This window comes from Siphateles boraxobius, unplaced genomic scaffold (assembly GCF_051911475.1).
Source record: "Siphateles boraxobius isolate OS27281-9 unplaced genomic scaffold, OSU_SipBor_1 1, whole genome shotgun sequence".
Classification (NCBI taxonomy): Eukaryota; Metazoa; Chordata; class Actinopteri; order Cypriniformes; family Leuciscidae; genus Siphateles; species Siphateles boraxobius.
Window position 1 is genome coordinate 16,000,022 of NW_027508699.1, and position 13,592 is coordinate 16,013,613.

The 13,592-nt window shown below is 37.9% G+C and overlaps 1 protein-coding gene across 1 annotated transcript; it reads right to left on the reverse strand.

Annotated features, from left to right (window-relative positions):
- Window positions 1-430: 430 nt before the first annotated feature.
- On the reverse strand, window positions 431-7,085 carry grk7a (G protein-coupled receptor kinase 7a). Its single transcript, XM_077224602.1, has 4 exons — window positions 6,301-7,085; window positions 5,740-6,177; window positions 2,790-3,070; window positions 431-2,435 (listed from the first exon to the last, which is right to left on the reverse strand). Exons 1-4 carry the CDS (start codon window positions 6,895-6,897, stop codon window positions 2,102-2,104), a joined length of 1,650 nt encoding a protein of 549 aa, XP_077080717.1. The 5' UTR covers window positions 6,898-7,085; the 3' UTR covers window positions 431-2,101.
- Between the last annotated feature and the right edge of the window lie 6,507 nt (window positions 7,086-13,592).

Sequence of the window (13,592 nt, forward strand, 5' to 3'; positions counted from 1 at the left end):
GTTCAGCAAATCAGACTGGAGGTTGCAAGGATTAGAGGTTGATTTAAGTACGCGAGTGTAAACCAGATTATCGCTTTACAGGATAAGTGTGGTGTACTGAATTCAGCCCAGAACTTTGTGATTTGACTCCTTAATCTGGGGAATATTTTTAGGTTTTGACTCTTGCAGTGTTTTTTTTACGTGCACCAACGTGCGGTTAGATTTCTACCAAGCATTATGTGAGATTAATTTTAAGATTTAGTTATCTCAGGAACATGTATGAGTAAAAACAAGGAAACATTTAAACCTGAAATAATGGACGACTAACCTCTGCAAGTGAACTGTGACTCTTCATTTAAATTTAGTGATTTGATCAGTGCCAAGATAGTAGGTTTACTGATTAGCGCCAAGCACCCGCATTATGAGGGGAAAAAGCTCAGAAATAAATCTGTAAAAGAAAGAGACATTTTATTGACCCATTTCGAATATCTGACAATTCTATATAGAATCATTCTTAAACCTTATATACAATTAAATTTAACCATTATTACTTAACTGACACAAAGTAAAAACTCAACACTGGCAAAGACAAAGAACAAATAATTCATTTGAAGACAGGTAGTTTGGTACATTTTATGTCACTTACTGTTATTTTTACAGAAACCAGGTTTCTTTTGCTCTTGCTCAGCATTATAAAAGCAACACAAATGAAGACTGTAAGGGGGTCACAAGCTGCACCTTGCTTGGTTACTTAGCTCAACTAGTGAGGATTGAGCAGACGTATCAGTGCCAAAGTGATCTCTCTCTCTCTCTCTCTTTGCGCCCTTGAGGATTGAACTCTTTCAGCTGAACTTTCCTGTAAAGGAAGGTTGTCTGCTGTGTAGCCTACATCTATCCCATCATATCATATCAGAGGTAAAGAAGTAACAAAACACAAAAGGAATTGTTACCTTTAAATGCTAAATAATCAAGCTCTGATTTCATTTCATTTCAGAGCTATTCATTTATATTGATTTATTCATATTTATATGTACATATTTATACACATATCCTTTCAAAATCTAGGTGTGAAATCAGAAATGCCCTGCTATCAGAGATCACAAGCATGAGTTAACAATTCATGCAAGATTTTCTACAACAGAGATGATTTGAGCTCTGTTGGACAATTAAACAATTCATTCATATGCACTTTTGTTAGCATGTAGCTGTTTACCTGTGTCACAGGCAGGCCCACACGGAATCTGTGTGCATGGAATGGAATGTCGATCGTTCACAAAATGTATGCTCCCTTCACATTTATTTTGTTAAATATTTTGGCTAATCTGGGATGGACTAGCCATCTATCCAGGATGTTTCCCTGTCTATGGTTTAAGACGCTGGAACAGGTTCCAGCATCCCCGCAATCCTATACACGACAAGCAGTTTGGAAAATGGATGGATGGATGAACAAATTTTGTCTTATTTAATTGTAGTACATTCCAATTCTGAATTCTGAGATAGTGTTCCGCAGATTCCGTCTGGGCCCGGTCTTCAGTAGCCTCTCTTATGGTGTGCATCCAGTAGATGCCAATTGTGTACTAGTACATCGTGAACTTATCCACAAATAAATTGTGATTTGGCAAGGCAGGAGATGTTTGGAACGCAAGCCACTGCTTCTTGAGGATGACTCTTTTTTTGTTATCCACACATCTCTACCTTCTGATCACAAACTGCTGTCGATTACATTGAGTCGCTATAGTTACATAATAATCTTAAAGTCTCTTTAGGTGCAGCCTGTAGTCCTCTACTCTTCTAGCATCTTCTCAATAGGGAATAGTACTTTTACTTGCGCCCCCTGTTGGATAGGAGGCTGACTACTTCACGAGACATAAAGGAACTCCTGGGAAGAACTGTCCTGACTGGTCCAAAGCTCAGTCCACCACATCATGGATGGTCTAGAGTGATTCTCAGACCATGTTTCTGTGCAGATGATGTGTCCTTCTATGCTACATTGGACTAACGTCCCATCTCTTTCCAATCACGCTTCACTCTTCTTCGACACAGAGCACAGTTTCAATCATAATAGTAATGCCACTGAAAGCATATGTTGGTAAATAGTGGGCTGGGTGGTTGGATTGGTCCCTCACAGAAGTGTGCAAGTGCCTGATTTCTTATCATCATCTGAACCACCGGCTGATTCTTTCCGGTTGGGGTCATTGAGCTCATCAAAGAGTCCTGTGTCAATCATCTCCTGTTGCCAGGCAATGGGCACAGCACCTGTGCTAAACTCCTTGAAGAATATATCATCCTTCGCATCAAACTCAATACCCTTGATTTCAGAGAACTCAGCAATATCACCTGTATCCTTTGCATAGACAACATTGGGTTTGGGCACCCAGGGTGGATCGATAAGGCCGGCCTCCAAGCGAGCAAAGTTGATGGACTTGAACCACTCGTGTTTCCTTGGATCATCACCCCTGTGAAAATAGTATAAATAACAATTATACATCCTGACCACGTCGGAAATTGCGTTTGATGCCTTTCACAATATTGCCTTCATGTTCAAGACAAATAAAAGCTTTTGGTCATTATTACACTTGGCCCAAATTATCCAGTATGTTGACCATATAGGATTTTATTCTAAAAAAAAACTAGATAATCATCTTCGCCAAGTCATACAAATTTGCTACAATAGCTTTGACTGATAGGATACTAATGAAGTCCTACCCTTGTGATGACATATTTCATACAGGTTAGGGTCCAAAAATCCTGCTTTAACACCTCTGATCACACTGAAGAATCAGGAGGTTAAGAGAAATAGAAGGACTTACTTGCAGCCAAGACGTTCATCAATCTTTTTCTTGAGAAACTGCTTGATGATGTCTATAGTGGCAGCGTCAAAGTTCTTGTGCTCAAACTTGGGTTCCTCATTGATGATGCGCCTCTGTACCTCCTCCTTCTCCACTTTCTCCTTCTTGGCATCAGGGCCTTTGAAGGGGGTGTAGCCAGCCACCATTTCATAGATACTGCAGCCCAGGGCCCACCAGTCCACTGATGTCCTGTATGGGATATCAGTGAGGATTTCAGGTGCCATATATGCACCCGTTCCAGCCTGTGAAAAGAGACTGGAACTTTAATATTTTTATTTCTTGTGTGGAAACTGGTTAGATAAGATGCTAAATGTTTCCTTTTTATGAAAGTGTGGGCGTTTGTGTAGCAATGTTTTGCCATTAGGGTTTGTGTAGTTTGTTCATTAGATTAAGGACTGTAGTAGTAGAACATTTTATGTAAGTATTAACCTATCTATTGCTCGTACCTCACTTCCTCTCTCTGCCAGAAAGAGGAAGCTTAATCTTAATCCTCTACTACCTGTCAGGTGTCATGTGCCGATCCACTGTGATGAAGTGGACTTATATAAAGACAACCATTCTTGGGTTCAAATGGATATGTGCACCTTTTGCGTACAGACATGCTTTCACCTAGAGTCATTCATTAATAGCTATATGGCTAATTCAACAACAGAGCAACTGTAACTCTTCAGTTTACCTTGCATGGCTCTTAGACTGATCACTATGGCCCCCTTTAATGGGTTTTAAACCACAATAATTATTACAAATCAATCATATTAAAAAACTAAGATCGGCCCAATAGAGTTTTTTTGGCTAAATAATCATGTTTTAGCCTAGAGTAATGCTAAGTAGAAACTGTGTTGTATTCTTAAGACACTGGTAATTCGTATGGCTTAGTCCAAGTGGAAAGCCCTCCTGAAATGCAAAGAACTATAACAAGACATAGTAATTGACAGGGTTAGTCGCAGTCAAGCTAAAATGTAAAGATTACATGGAAAGATTATTGTGCTAGGTTAACATAATCAGTTTACCTAAGCTAGAATGACTGAGACCTTGAGACCACTGAATATATAGTTTGTGCATATAGTGTAGTTACATAAATCAAACTGCTGGGCCATGGCTTTAAACTTGTACAACCTCCAGAAGATAAAAGTTCTAATAACAGTCAAATAAATGATCATTAAAGACATAAATGACTGCAAAGAGCAGTGATAACCACAAGGTCTTATAGTGATAACCACAGAGTCAATAGTCAAAATATAAAACAAAAATAAAATGCATCCCCCTCCCTCTGCCTTTGGCTGTCTGATCAAAGACAGATTTGTGTAATTCTCCCTAAGAGGATCAGGAGTGTAAAGCCAGCCAAACCCCCGGGGGTTCAGCTTGGGCTTCAACCTGCACTGAGGACTCAAGAAGGGCACTGGATAATAAGCTTAGGCTCACTGCATTAGAGTTTGTTCATTTTGACATTTGACATTAAAAATGAACAAGTCATCATGAGGGGCAGCACTGAGTATGCAACCTCTTTTTGTCCACAAATGTGAGTGAGAAAAATATGAATGGGTGGTTTACACTACCACAAGCAATAAACAAAAACAAAACAAAGGTCAAACTTCAGGAAAGACATAATGAAGTTAGTATATTCCTCATTATAATATTTATCATCGACAATGTATCTTTGCAAATGTAAACTGTCTTAACAACGTTTAGATAACCACTTTCTAAAATGCCTTTAAACTATGGAAATAGGTTAAAGGTTCGATTAACTGAACATTTTATTTGGAAATTTAATCGTTCAGATTTTTGTTACCTATGGCATAATTTCTTGAACAAGCTTTCAGTTTACTTCCGCAAATCCCCGCTGTGACAAAAAAACTCACTGTCTCATATAATTCAATGGTAAAAATGCTCCTGATGTTTGGATTTACAGAAGCTTCCCAGTTGCTAATGGTGTATTGTCCTTTTGCCATCACTGATGCTGATGCATCACTATGTTAATAAACATCACAATAGCAAAAGATTTCAGGTTATTTTGTATAACACTTTATTGGCATGAGATTGAGACCCAGGCGTGATTTTGGGTAGAGGTGAAGCACTTGTGGGCCTTCTGAAGTCGAATTGTTGTGTCATAGAACCATTTTTAGCATAGTTTAGTTGGAAGCAATAGGAGAGTTTCAATGCAGAGAATATTGTGGACTAAATATTGACATAAATAGGGAAAATAAATACAATTTAATTAATTAAAATACATTTCAAGAAACCACAATTATCTGTGGCCCACAAATTGAAAGGTTAAAAAAGACAATGAGCCAAGGGTGCAGTTAAGGACACAGCAGCTAACTGATCCTTGTATTGCTTTTGCATGCTGTCTTTAGGTCTGTTTACTGGTGCAGCTGTAATAAGGGTGATGAAGATCACCAGGAATTATATAGCAGGTAGGTACAGAGCACCACGCTAACACAGCAGTAATCCAGTGTAAAAGACGAACAATCCGAGGTCGCTAACAGTGTTACTGAAAATCTTTAAAGTCCAGGTGGCATATAAAGACTGCTAAACTTAGATTTTAACTTTGGTCTCAAACTGTGCTCAGAGGACCACTAGTTGGAATCCAAGTGGTCCACATGTTGACTGGCTGTTTTCTCACTTCAATGATGTAGCTCAAAGTTTTTTGTCAGTCTTCGGTCCAACTTAGCTAGCGAATAGTCTATTTAGGCTTTTTAGCTAAAAGTAGCAGTCTAATTTATTTTCTTTTTTTTGTCTTATTTTTGATAGTGTAGTCTAATCTAGTCTTGTTTATTATAATATATATGTATATATATCCACCTCCTGAAGAAGTTTGAGAACCACTCTCCATACTTCCATTCTCATCATACACAATTGCTATCCGATGCCTTTACCCATACTAATCACAGCATAGAGATGATTAACTCACCTTTTGGGTAATGGTCTTTCCCTCAGGAAGCTCCACAGCAAGACCAAGATCTGAAAGACGGCACTGGCCCAGGCTATCTAAGAGCACGTTCTCCGGCTTCATGTCACGGTACACAATGTCCATGGCATGCAGTTGCAGGATCCCAGTTGAAATCTGAGCTGTATAATAGACGATTCGATCCATTTCGATACCCTTCTCACCAATGTTATAGATGTGATACTTGAGATCACCTCCATTCATCAAGCTCATGACCAGGCAGAGATGGGTTTTAGTGTCGTAAGCATATGCCAGGGTGACAATGAACAGGCTGTTGACCTTCTCCAAGATCTTTTTCTCCAGAAGGGCCATTTTCTCACCATGTTTCTTCTTGAGACGCTTCTTGCAGAGCTTCTTGCAAGCGTACATCTGGCCAGTGTTCTTTACCTGCACTGCACACACCTGAAAGTGTAAACGTCAACATGGTCAAGTTTGAGAGACTACATCATAATATATTTGATTCGAGACGTCTACCCATCATCTAAAATGTATGCTAATAGGTTGCACTTCATGAATAGAACCTACCTCTCCGAATCCACCCTTTCCGAGTGTCCTGAATTCGTAGAAGTACTTGTCTGTGATTGGCTGTTTCTCATACTCTTTCCACTGCAGAAACTTTTCAAAGAATTGGCTTGTCTGGTAATCTGTAAACGGTTTGCCTTTTAAGTATTCTTTGGTGACCTCCTTCACCTGTGCCATCACCTCCTCGAAATCTTTGTCAGTAACCGCCTTGCACTTGGTTGCTAGATCTCCAGTCAGGAAGGTGAGGGAGCTCTTGGAACCATCTTTGCAGAACTTGTTGATGATATTTGTACGGGCTTTGTCTTTGGCAGCAGCCTCTGACAATTCCCAATCGTACAGATCATCCATAAATTCTGCAGCAGTGGAGCACTCTGGCCCCCCTTGATCAAGGTACTGGCGGAACATCTTCTTACCTATAGGCTGCTTTTCACAGAGGGACTCGAAGTCCATGTCCAGACTCGTCCTCAGTGCCGCACATTGTTCCGCCTTGGGCAGAGACAGACTTCGGCGACGTTTCTTCATCTCCTTGTCATCACCCCCTTGGGCTTTCAGGTAGGCCGTGTTGGCCACCAAATTATCAAGTCCCCCCATGTCACACATTTTGGCGGCTGTGTCAAGTTACTCGCCCAAGAGAAATGGAAGCTCCGCACACTGCTTTATCAGGCTAGAAGATGCTACTGCCAGTGGTCAGTGCGTTTGTGTGCTACTCGCTTTGAAGACAAGGCGCGAATGAGCCACTGAGACGCATGCACCTGCAGACCAAGACACACTGACAACCCAGTAATTACTCATTTAGAATTAAATACCTGCAAGGGATTTTCACTTAAGTATATTTGTGTGGCCTATACTCAGCTACTATTCAAGGAAAGGAACTTATAAGAGGGTTCTCCCACTAAGAAGCTTTAGAGCTGACTATATTTAGGCAGATGCAGAGTGCTAGTCAACGGATGGCGATTGGGCTCTCTTGTCTAAACATACGATGAGAGGAGCAAAAATGTGGGAGCTAACAGCTCAGCATGGTGTGTACAAAATGCTGAGGCTAGCAGGACGCACTAAAACTTTCTCCTGTTGTTTACAGACCATTCGCTAATGTGCTATAGCAGGACCTAATTCCAAAACAGAGGCTAATGTCTATCTGCTGATACAATCAATCATATGATGTTGTATTATTTTACTTGCTGATTTTAATTGTTAGCTGTTTGTTTTTAATTTAGCATAATCATATTTAGAATTTAGTTGTAAATGTACCTTTCTGCCTTTCACCGCAATTGATGCAAAATATTACAGAACTGCTCTAAGATTCTATTGACAGTCATAAAGTGTTCCTGCCACATGCTTTCTTTCTTTACTACAGTATTATCACTCAGTGATTCGTCCTGAGCAATCACAATTTACATGTGCTTACTGGTGTATCACCATGTGTCAGATAACTGTGCAAAATTGTAAGTAGGTATTTTTTTCTACTTTGTAAGAGCAAAACAAGATTTTGTTAATTATTGAACATGTCTATTTATGCAGGATAAAACAGATTAACAATCAGTACAATATAAATGCATGTTATGATGTAATGATGTACTTTGATTGAATGCAAGAAAAGGGTAGGCTAATAATAATCTTGATTCACAATTTCTAATGAATTTCCATCTCATTATTTGTCCAGTTTGTCCTGCTTATCTTGTGGTCTTACCAGGTAAATTCAGGTTATGATGATGTTTTGTTTACATGACATTTGTAAGTTCAAACTTCTTACCTTCACGGGTTGCACTCTGCTGCACTGGCCTGATTTCTGCAGTCTGCTAGTCTCTCTTCGACCTGCTTTAATGAGGCTTGCCTTTCACATTAATTCCTTCATTGTACTGTGCTTTGAAATGATGAGAGCACAGCACCCACTTAGGTGACCATTTCATATTGTTTAATTCCACAAACACATCACATCTCAAACTAATTTGAAAATAAATATATAGAATAAAGTGAAGTGACGGAATTTGTCCTCTGCATTTAACCCATCCAGGTTAGCGTACACACATAAGGAGCAGTGAACACACACACTGCAAACCATGGACACACACACACACACAGAGCAGTGGGCAGCCATTTTTGCCCAGGGAGCGTTTGAGTGTTAGTTGCTCAAGGGCACCTCAGTCATTTCCTGCCAGTATTGACAATTGAACCCGCAACCTTCAGGTTACCAGTCTGACTCTCTAACCATTAGGCCATGACTGCCCTCAATAAATATTTTTTTAATAATATAAAAATATAAAATATAATCTATATTTTTAAAATATATATATATTAATATTAATTATAAATTACATTAAGTAATATATATTTTTCTTTATGTAATTTATCACAAATATTAAACGTATACATAATAAATCATTGTAAAATAAAAAAATGATTGAAACATATATGATAAAGTATACACAAAAAGCATAAATATATAATGCAAAACAAAATGCAAGTCTCATGGAACATGACGGACCGCATTGGTTACAGTTCTGCCATCTTGGCATGGATTTTGCATGCTCCAGGGGTCACGTAGTAACAGGAATTACACAATTCTCCTACTGTTTGAGAGAGATCTCTGTATCTAAGGCTGTGCGCATCAGTATAAGCTAATTCAGTCCGCTGAAGCTAAGCTAATATGAGTTAATCCATACCAAAAGTGTCTTATGCTTCTAAAACAGAGCGGGAGGAGGGTTCTCATTCACATACACTGAGAAGTTAAAGCTGCTCAATCACACTTGTTTAGGTCATGTTGAACATCAGCCAAGTATATGCAGTTAAAGGATTAGTTCACACAAAAATATTATAAATAAGTTTCGTCATCATTTACTCACCCTCAAGATGTTCCAACCCTGTATGACTTCTGTCTTTATGCTGAACACAAAAGAAGATATTTTGAAGAAGGACGGCTTTGACTTATGGATACTATTGAAGTTAATGGGGCCTACCAACTGTTTGGTTACCGACGTTCCTCAACATATCTTCTTTTGTGTTCAGCAGAAAAAAGAAATTCATACAGATTTGGAACAACTTGAAGGCAGAATTTTAATTTTTAATTTCCATCCTGTTGAATGACAATTTAAAGCTAAAGAGCACTATGTTCTACACTTCCCTTTAAAAGGACAGAAAATGTATTTGTGGCTGAAAAGGCTTCAAAATAAGTGTGAGAAAATAAAACATTTTTCTTTTAGGCTATTATGTTACAGTCTGGAAAACCACAGGAAAAACAATTGAATGGGTACACCTACATATAATATTATGCATACGCTACTGCACAAACATAAAAGTATGTTTATGAAGAAGCAGGTAAAGGATGAGTAGGTTACATATCTGTATGCATGATCAAATGGTAACTCTGCGCATATTAACTCTTTAGATTTGACACAGCTAGGCAGTCATCTCTGTCCTTCATGGCAGCAGAATCGCCTTGTCTCACCTGGAGATCGCCTTCTCTTACTAGATAGGATTACGGAGGTGGTGGAGGGAGAGAACAGACTAACAATCCCCCTTCTGCTTTTAGTCCACAGACACAAAGTAGCTACTGATTAGATCAGAGGGTCACTCACACAAATGGCAAGATACCAATTTACATTTAATAACTGATGTCTGATAGGCTATTAACGATAGGCTATATATTGAAATGTTTATTTTCACCACAACAGACACAATATATCAAGAACAGCAGATTTACTGTGTCCACTGCATCACTACTATACCAATTAGTCTTTTTATTTGTGACAATATACAGACACACAACAAATATGGCTACTGGAGGTTTAAAAGGCTACAGTATACTTAGAGCTCATGCTAAAAGTCAAATCAGAACAACTATCAGCATCATGCCACAATGGACACTGCCCTCTAGAGGATAACTGACATTATTCCATAATCATAATGAACTGGTAAACATTAAAATGGTGGCAAGAACTTTGACTGAGAAACACATGAAAATAAACTAAACATCTTCCTCTCAGAGAACTGAGCAACAGTACAGGAGCAGGCAGGGCTGAAGGTCTCTCAGCATAAAGTCAATTAACCTTTATTACTTGTTCACAAATTGATTTATTTTATACGTAATTGGTTAAAGTCGGGATGTTTCGATTGTTTTTTTCCCTCTATTTGTGACATATAGGGTACATTCAGGTAAAGTGGGCCACTTTTGGTTAAACGAGTAGGCTAATTTAGTTTTACTTTTTTACCCTATTAGACAACACATTTAGTAGGCTAAAGACGTGAACGAAAATAAAACCTTTAGATTTTTTATTTGATTGCGACTGTTTACAACAACAACAACAACAAAAACAGAATTGTGAAAATTACTTTTATGGGACAACTTTTACAAGTCTTTGCATTTCCAAATTCCTGTTGTAAACTTGTGCACTGCAGGGGCTCATTACTGCCCTTCTGTGGCCTGAATGAGATGACACTTCACTTGCCTTGAACTGAGTAGGCTATAATTGTTATCAATCCGCATTTGACACTCTCATATGTTTTAAAAACGCTGCTTTCCTTTATTATTATTATTATTATTGAGAACATTATATAAACAAAGAAGAAAGCAATCACAATGTTGAACAAATAGGAAAAAGAAAAAAAGGAAAGAAAGAAAAGAAAAACAAAAAAAGATACAAGACAGGTAAGCCTATATAACACTACCTCTAAATCATTTATTATTGAGAACATTGATAATGATTTTTTTTTGCTTTGGGAAAATGTTTGTTTGGAATTGTTAATTGTAAAAAAGAGCATTTGAAGAGTTCAGATGCAAAAGCCTCTAAGTGCCATCTGAAATTTTCTTCTAGAATGATCATTTTTATCAAGCTCGTATATTTAAGTTCAGTAATTTCACTTAAATGACAACTAATAGGTAATTTTCATTGCCATTTAAGTGAAATTACTGAACTTAAATAAACAAGCTTGATAAAAATGATCATTTTAGAAGAGAATTTCAGATGGCACTTAGAGGCTTTTGCATCTGAACTCTTCATTTACAGAAAAAAACTAAATATATAATTGATCTTATTTTGTTAACAAAATTTTAGACACATAAATGTAAATTTTCAAGACAGAAACCACTTTTTTAAGGTTTGCTTGCTGAATTACAGCATTACTTTCAGACTATTTGTAACTCATGTAACAAGAAAACGCTGCTTTCACTTATGTCCTGCATGATCAATTGTGACGTCACAAACAGAATTCCGTGACACTGGCGCGTGAGAATAAGAGTAGAAGCGCTCTTCTCTTAGAAGGTTCGAAGTAGTCGGAAAGCAAAGTACAACGATACAACGGTGTTAACGATAGAACAGTTATTATGGGTCAGCTAATTTGTCGTCCAAGGAAAGCAACAGATAGGGAGAGTGTACTTCAGGAACAACCCTGTGTACTACATAAATTCAATCCCATCACGGAGGAGAATCATCCTCCTCGGCATGATGAGATAGATGATGGTCGGGCAGGGAGAGAGGAGACGAGGAGAAAGAAGAAGAGGTTTTGGAGGTGGCATTCTAGAAGAAAAAATTACAACATTGCTTCTAAATCTGAGAAGTTGAACAAGAGTACAGTGGCATTAACTAACTGGAGACGCATTGATGGTAAAATCACATGACCATGTTATGAATTTATTTGCCTCGAGATCTCAAAAAAATTCAAGTTTTGAATAATGTATGATTCTTCAATTAGGGTGATTTCATTTAACTTTTTTATATGTTGTCACACAAATGTGTTGGGTTTAAATGTTTTATGGGGACTAGACATAATGTTTTTTATTCTATCCCCCTACCAACCATAGCTTCTAAACCTAGCCAACACACAAAACTTTCTGCATTTTTAGATTTTCAAAAAACATCACTTGTTTTCTATAATGATTTATAATCTGTTTTCCTCATTTGGACCAACAAAATGTGCCCACAAGGACAAGGATTTTGGATGTTGTCATCTTTGTGAGGACATTTTGTCCCCAAAAGATATTATGGTTTTCCAGGACCACACTCACACATGCTTGGTTTCCCATTATAGGGACTAACATAGGCTGATGATTTTTATACTGTACAATCTGCGTATACTATCATCCCATAACCCTAAACACAACCCTCACAGAAAACGTTATTTTTTACATTTTTAAAACATAATTTAGTATGATTTATTAGCTGTTTTTTTCAGGGTACCGAAAATGTGTCCAAGATCAACAATCATTGTCATTAACACACCAAGCATTTTAGAGTGATGACAGTTTAAAGATCAGGATTTAAATTCCTTTGAAGATTTTTGATCTGAGCATGACGTGAGGATAGCTTTTTCTTAGCTGTCATGTCTGACCAATAGAGAGCCTCCCCTTCCGGTGGACCACCAATGGGACTTTATTTCGGAAAAATATTGAGTGACAACAAATATTTGGATCCCATCTGAATTGTGCCCTGAATTACACATTGTTTGATATTTGACCATTTAAAAGATACATTTTAAAGTCAAGAAAGTCGCAGTTTGATGTAAAACTGTTGAGGTATAAGACTGTGAAAATCCGTAATTACAAAGACTAAAAACCCAGAAGGCGCGCATGTGACGTTATACTTTTTCTCTCAATGAATGAAGCTAATGTCTGTCATTTTTTCTATAGTCTAACGTTATAATCGTAATGTTACGCCGTCATGCCTGCGGAAGGGAGGGACTTAGGCTCTCTATTAGAGTGCCGATAGTTATGACGTCACTTTGTAGGACAACTCGGAAGTTAGCGGCGCATGGGTTCCCTCGATCGAAAAGCTATGCATTTTCCCCATAGACTTTTGGAAAATCGCAAAAAATAAGATCTGTGTTCAACAAAGAGTTGTGACCCTTACACGTTTTGTTTATCAAGACAATCTTTACAAGTTAATCCAAAATGTATACATTTTGAAGCCTATATAAAGCAGGGCTCTCAAGTTTTATCAAAAGTTTAGAGTGAGATTTAGGGGAGGAGCCACCCAAATATTTGCAGCAGCGGTCCCTCGACCCAACCAAATTCGCTTCAATTTTTGCTAGCAGTTCAATTTTGCCTATTGTTCATAATTGACCAGCACAAATGGAAATTATAACAATTGTTAAATCTGATAAAAAGACAAATTCATCCAATAAAATAAATAGTTATATTTAAAAAATACAAATTTATTGAAAAATAAAAATAAATTTGACCCCAAACAAGCCAACTGAACATCAGTGCTCAATGTACATAACATTGTGTCATAACAACTTGCCCTGAGCATGTATGTCAAGACCCAAACCAGTCACCTTTAGGGGTCATCGGATGCCCATTTTCC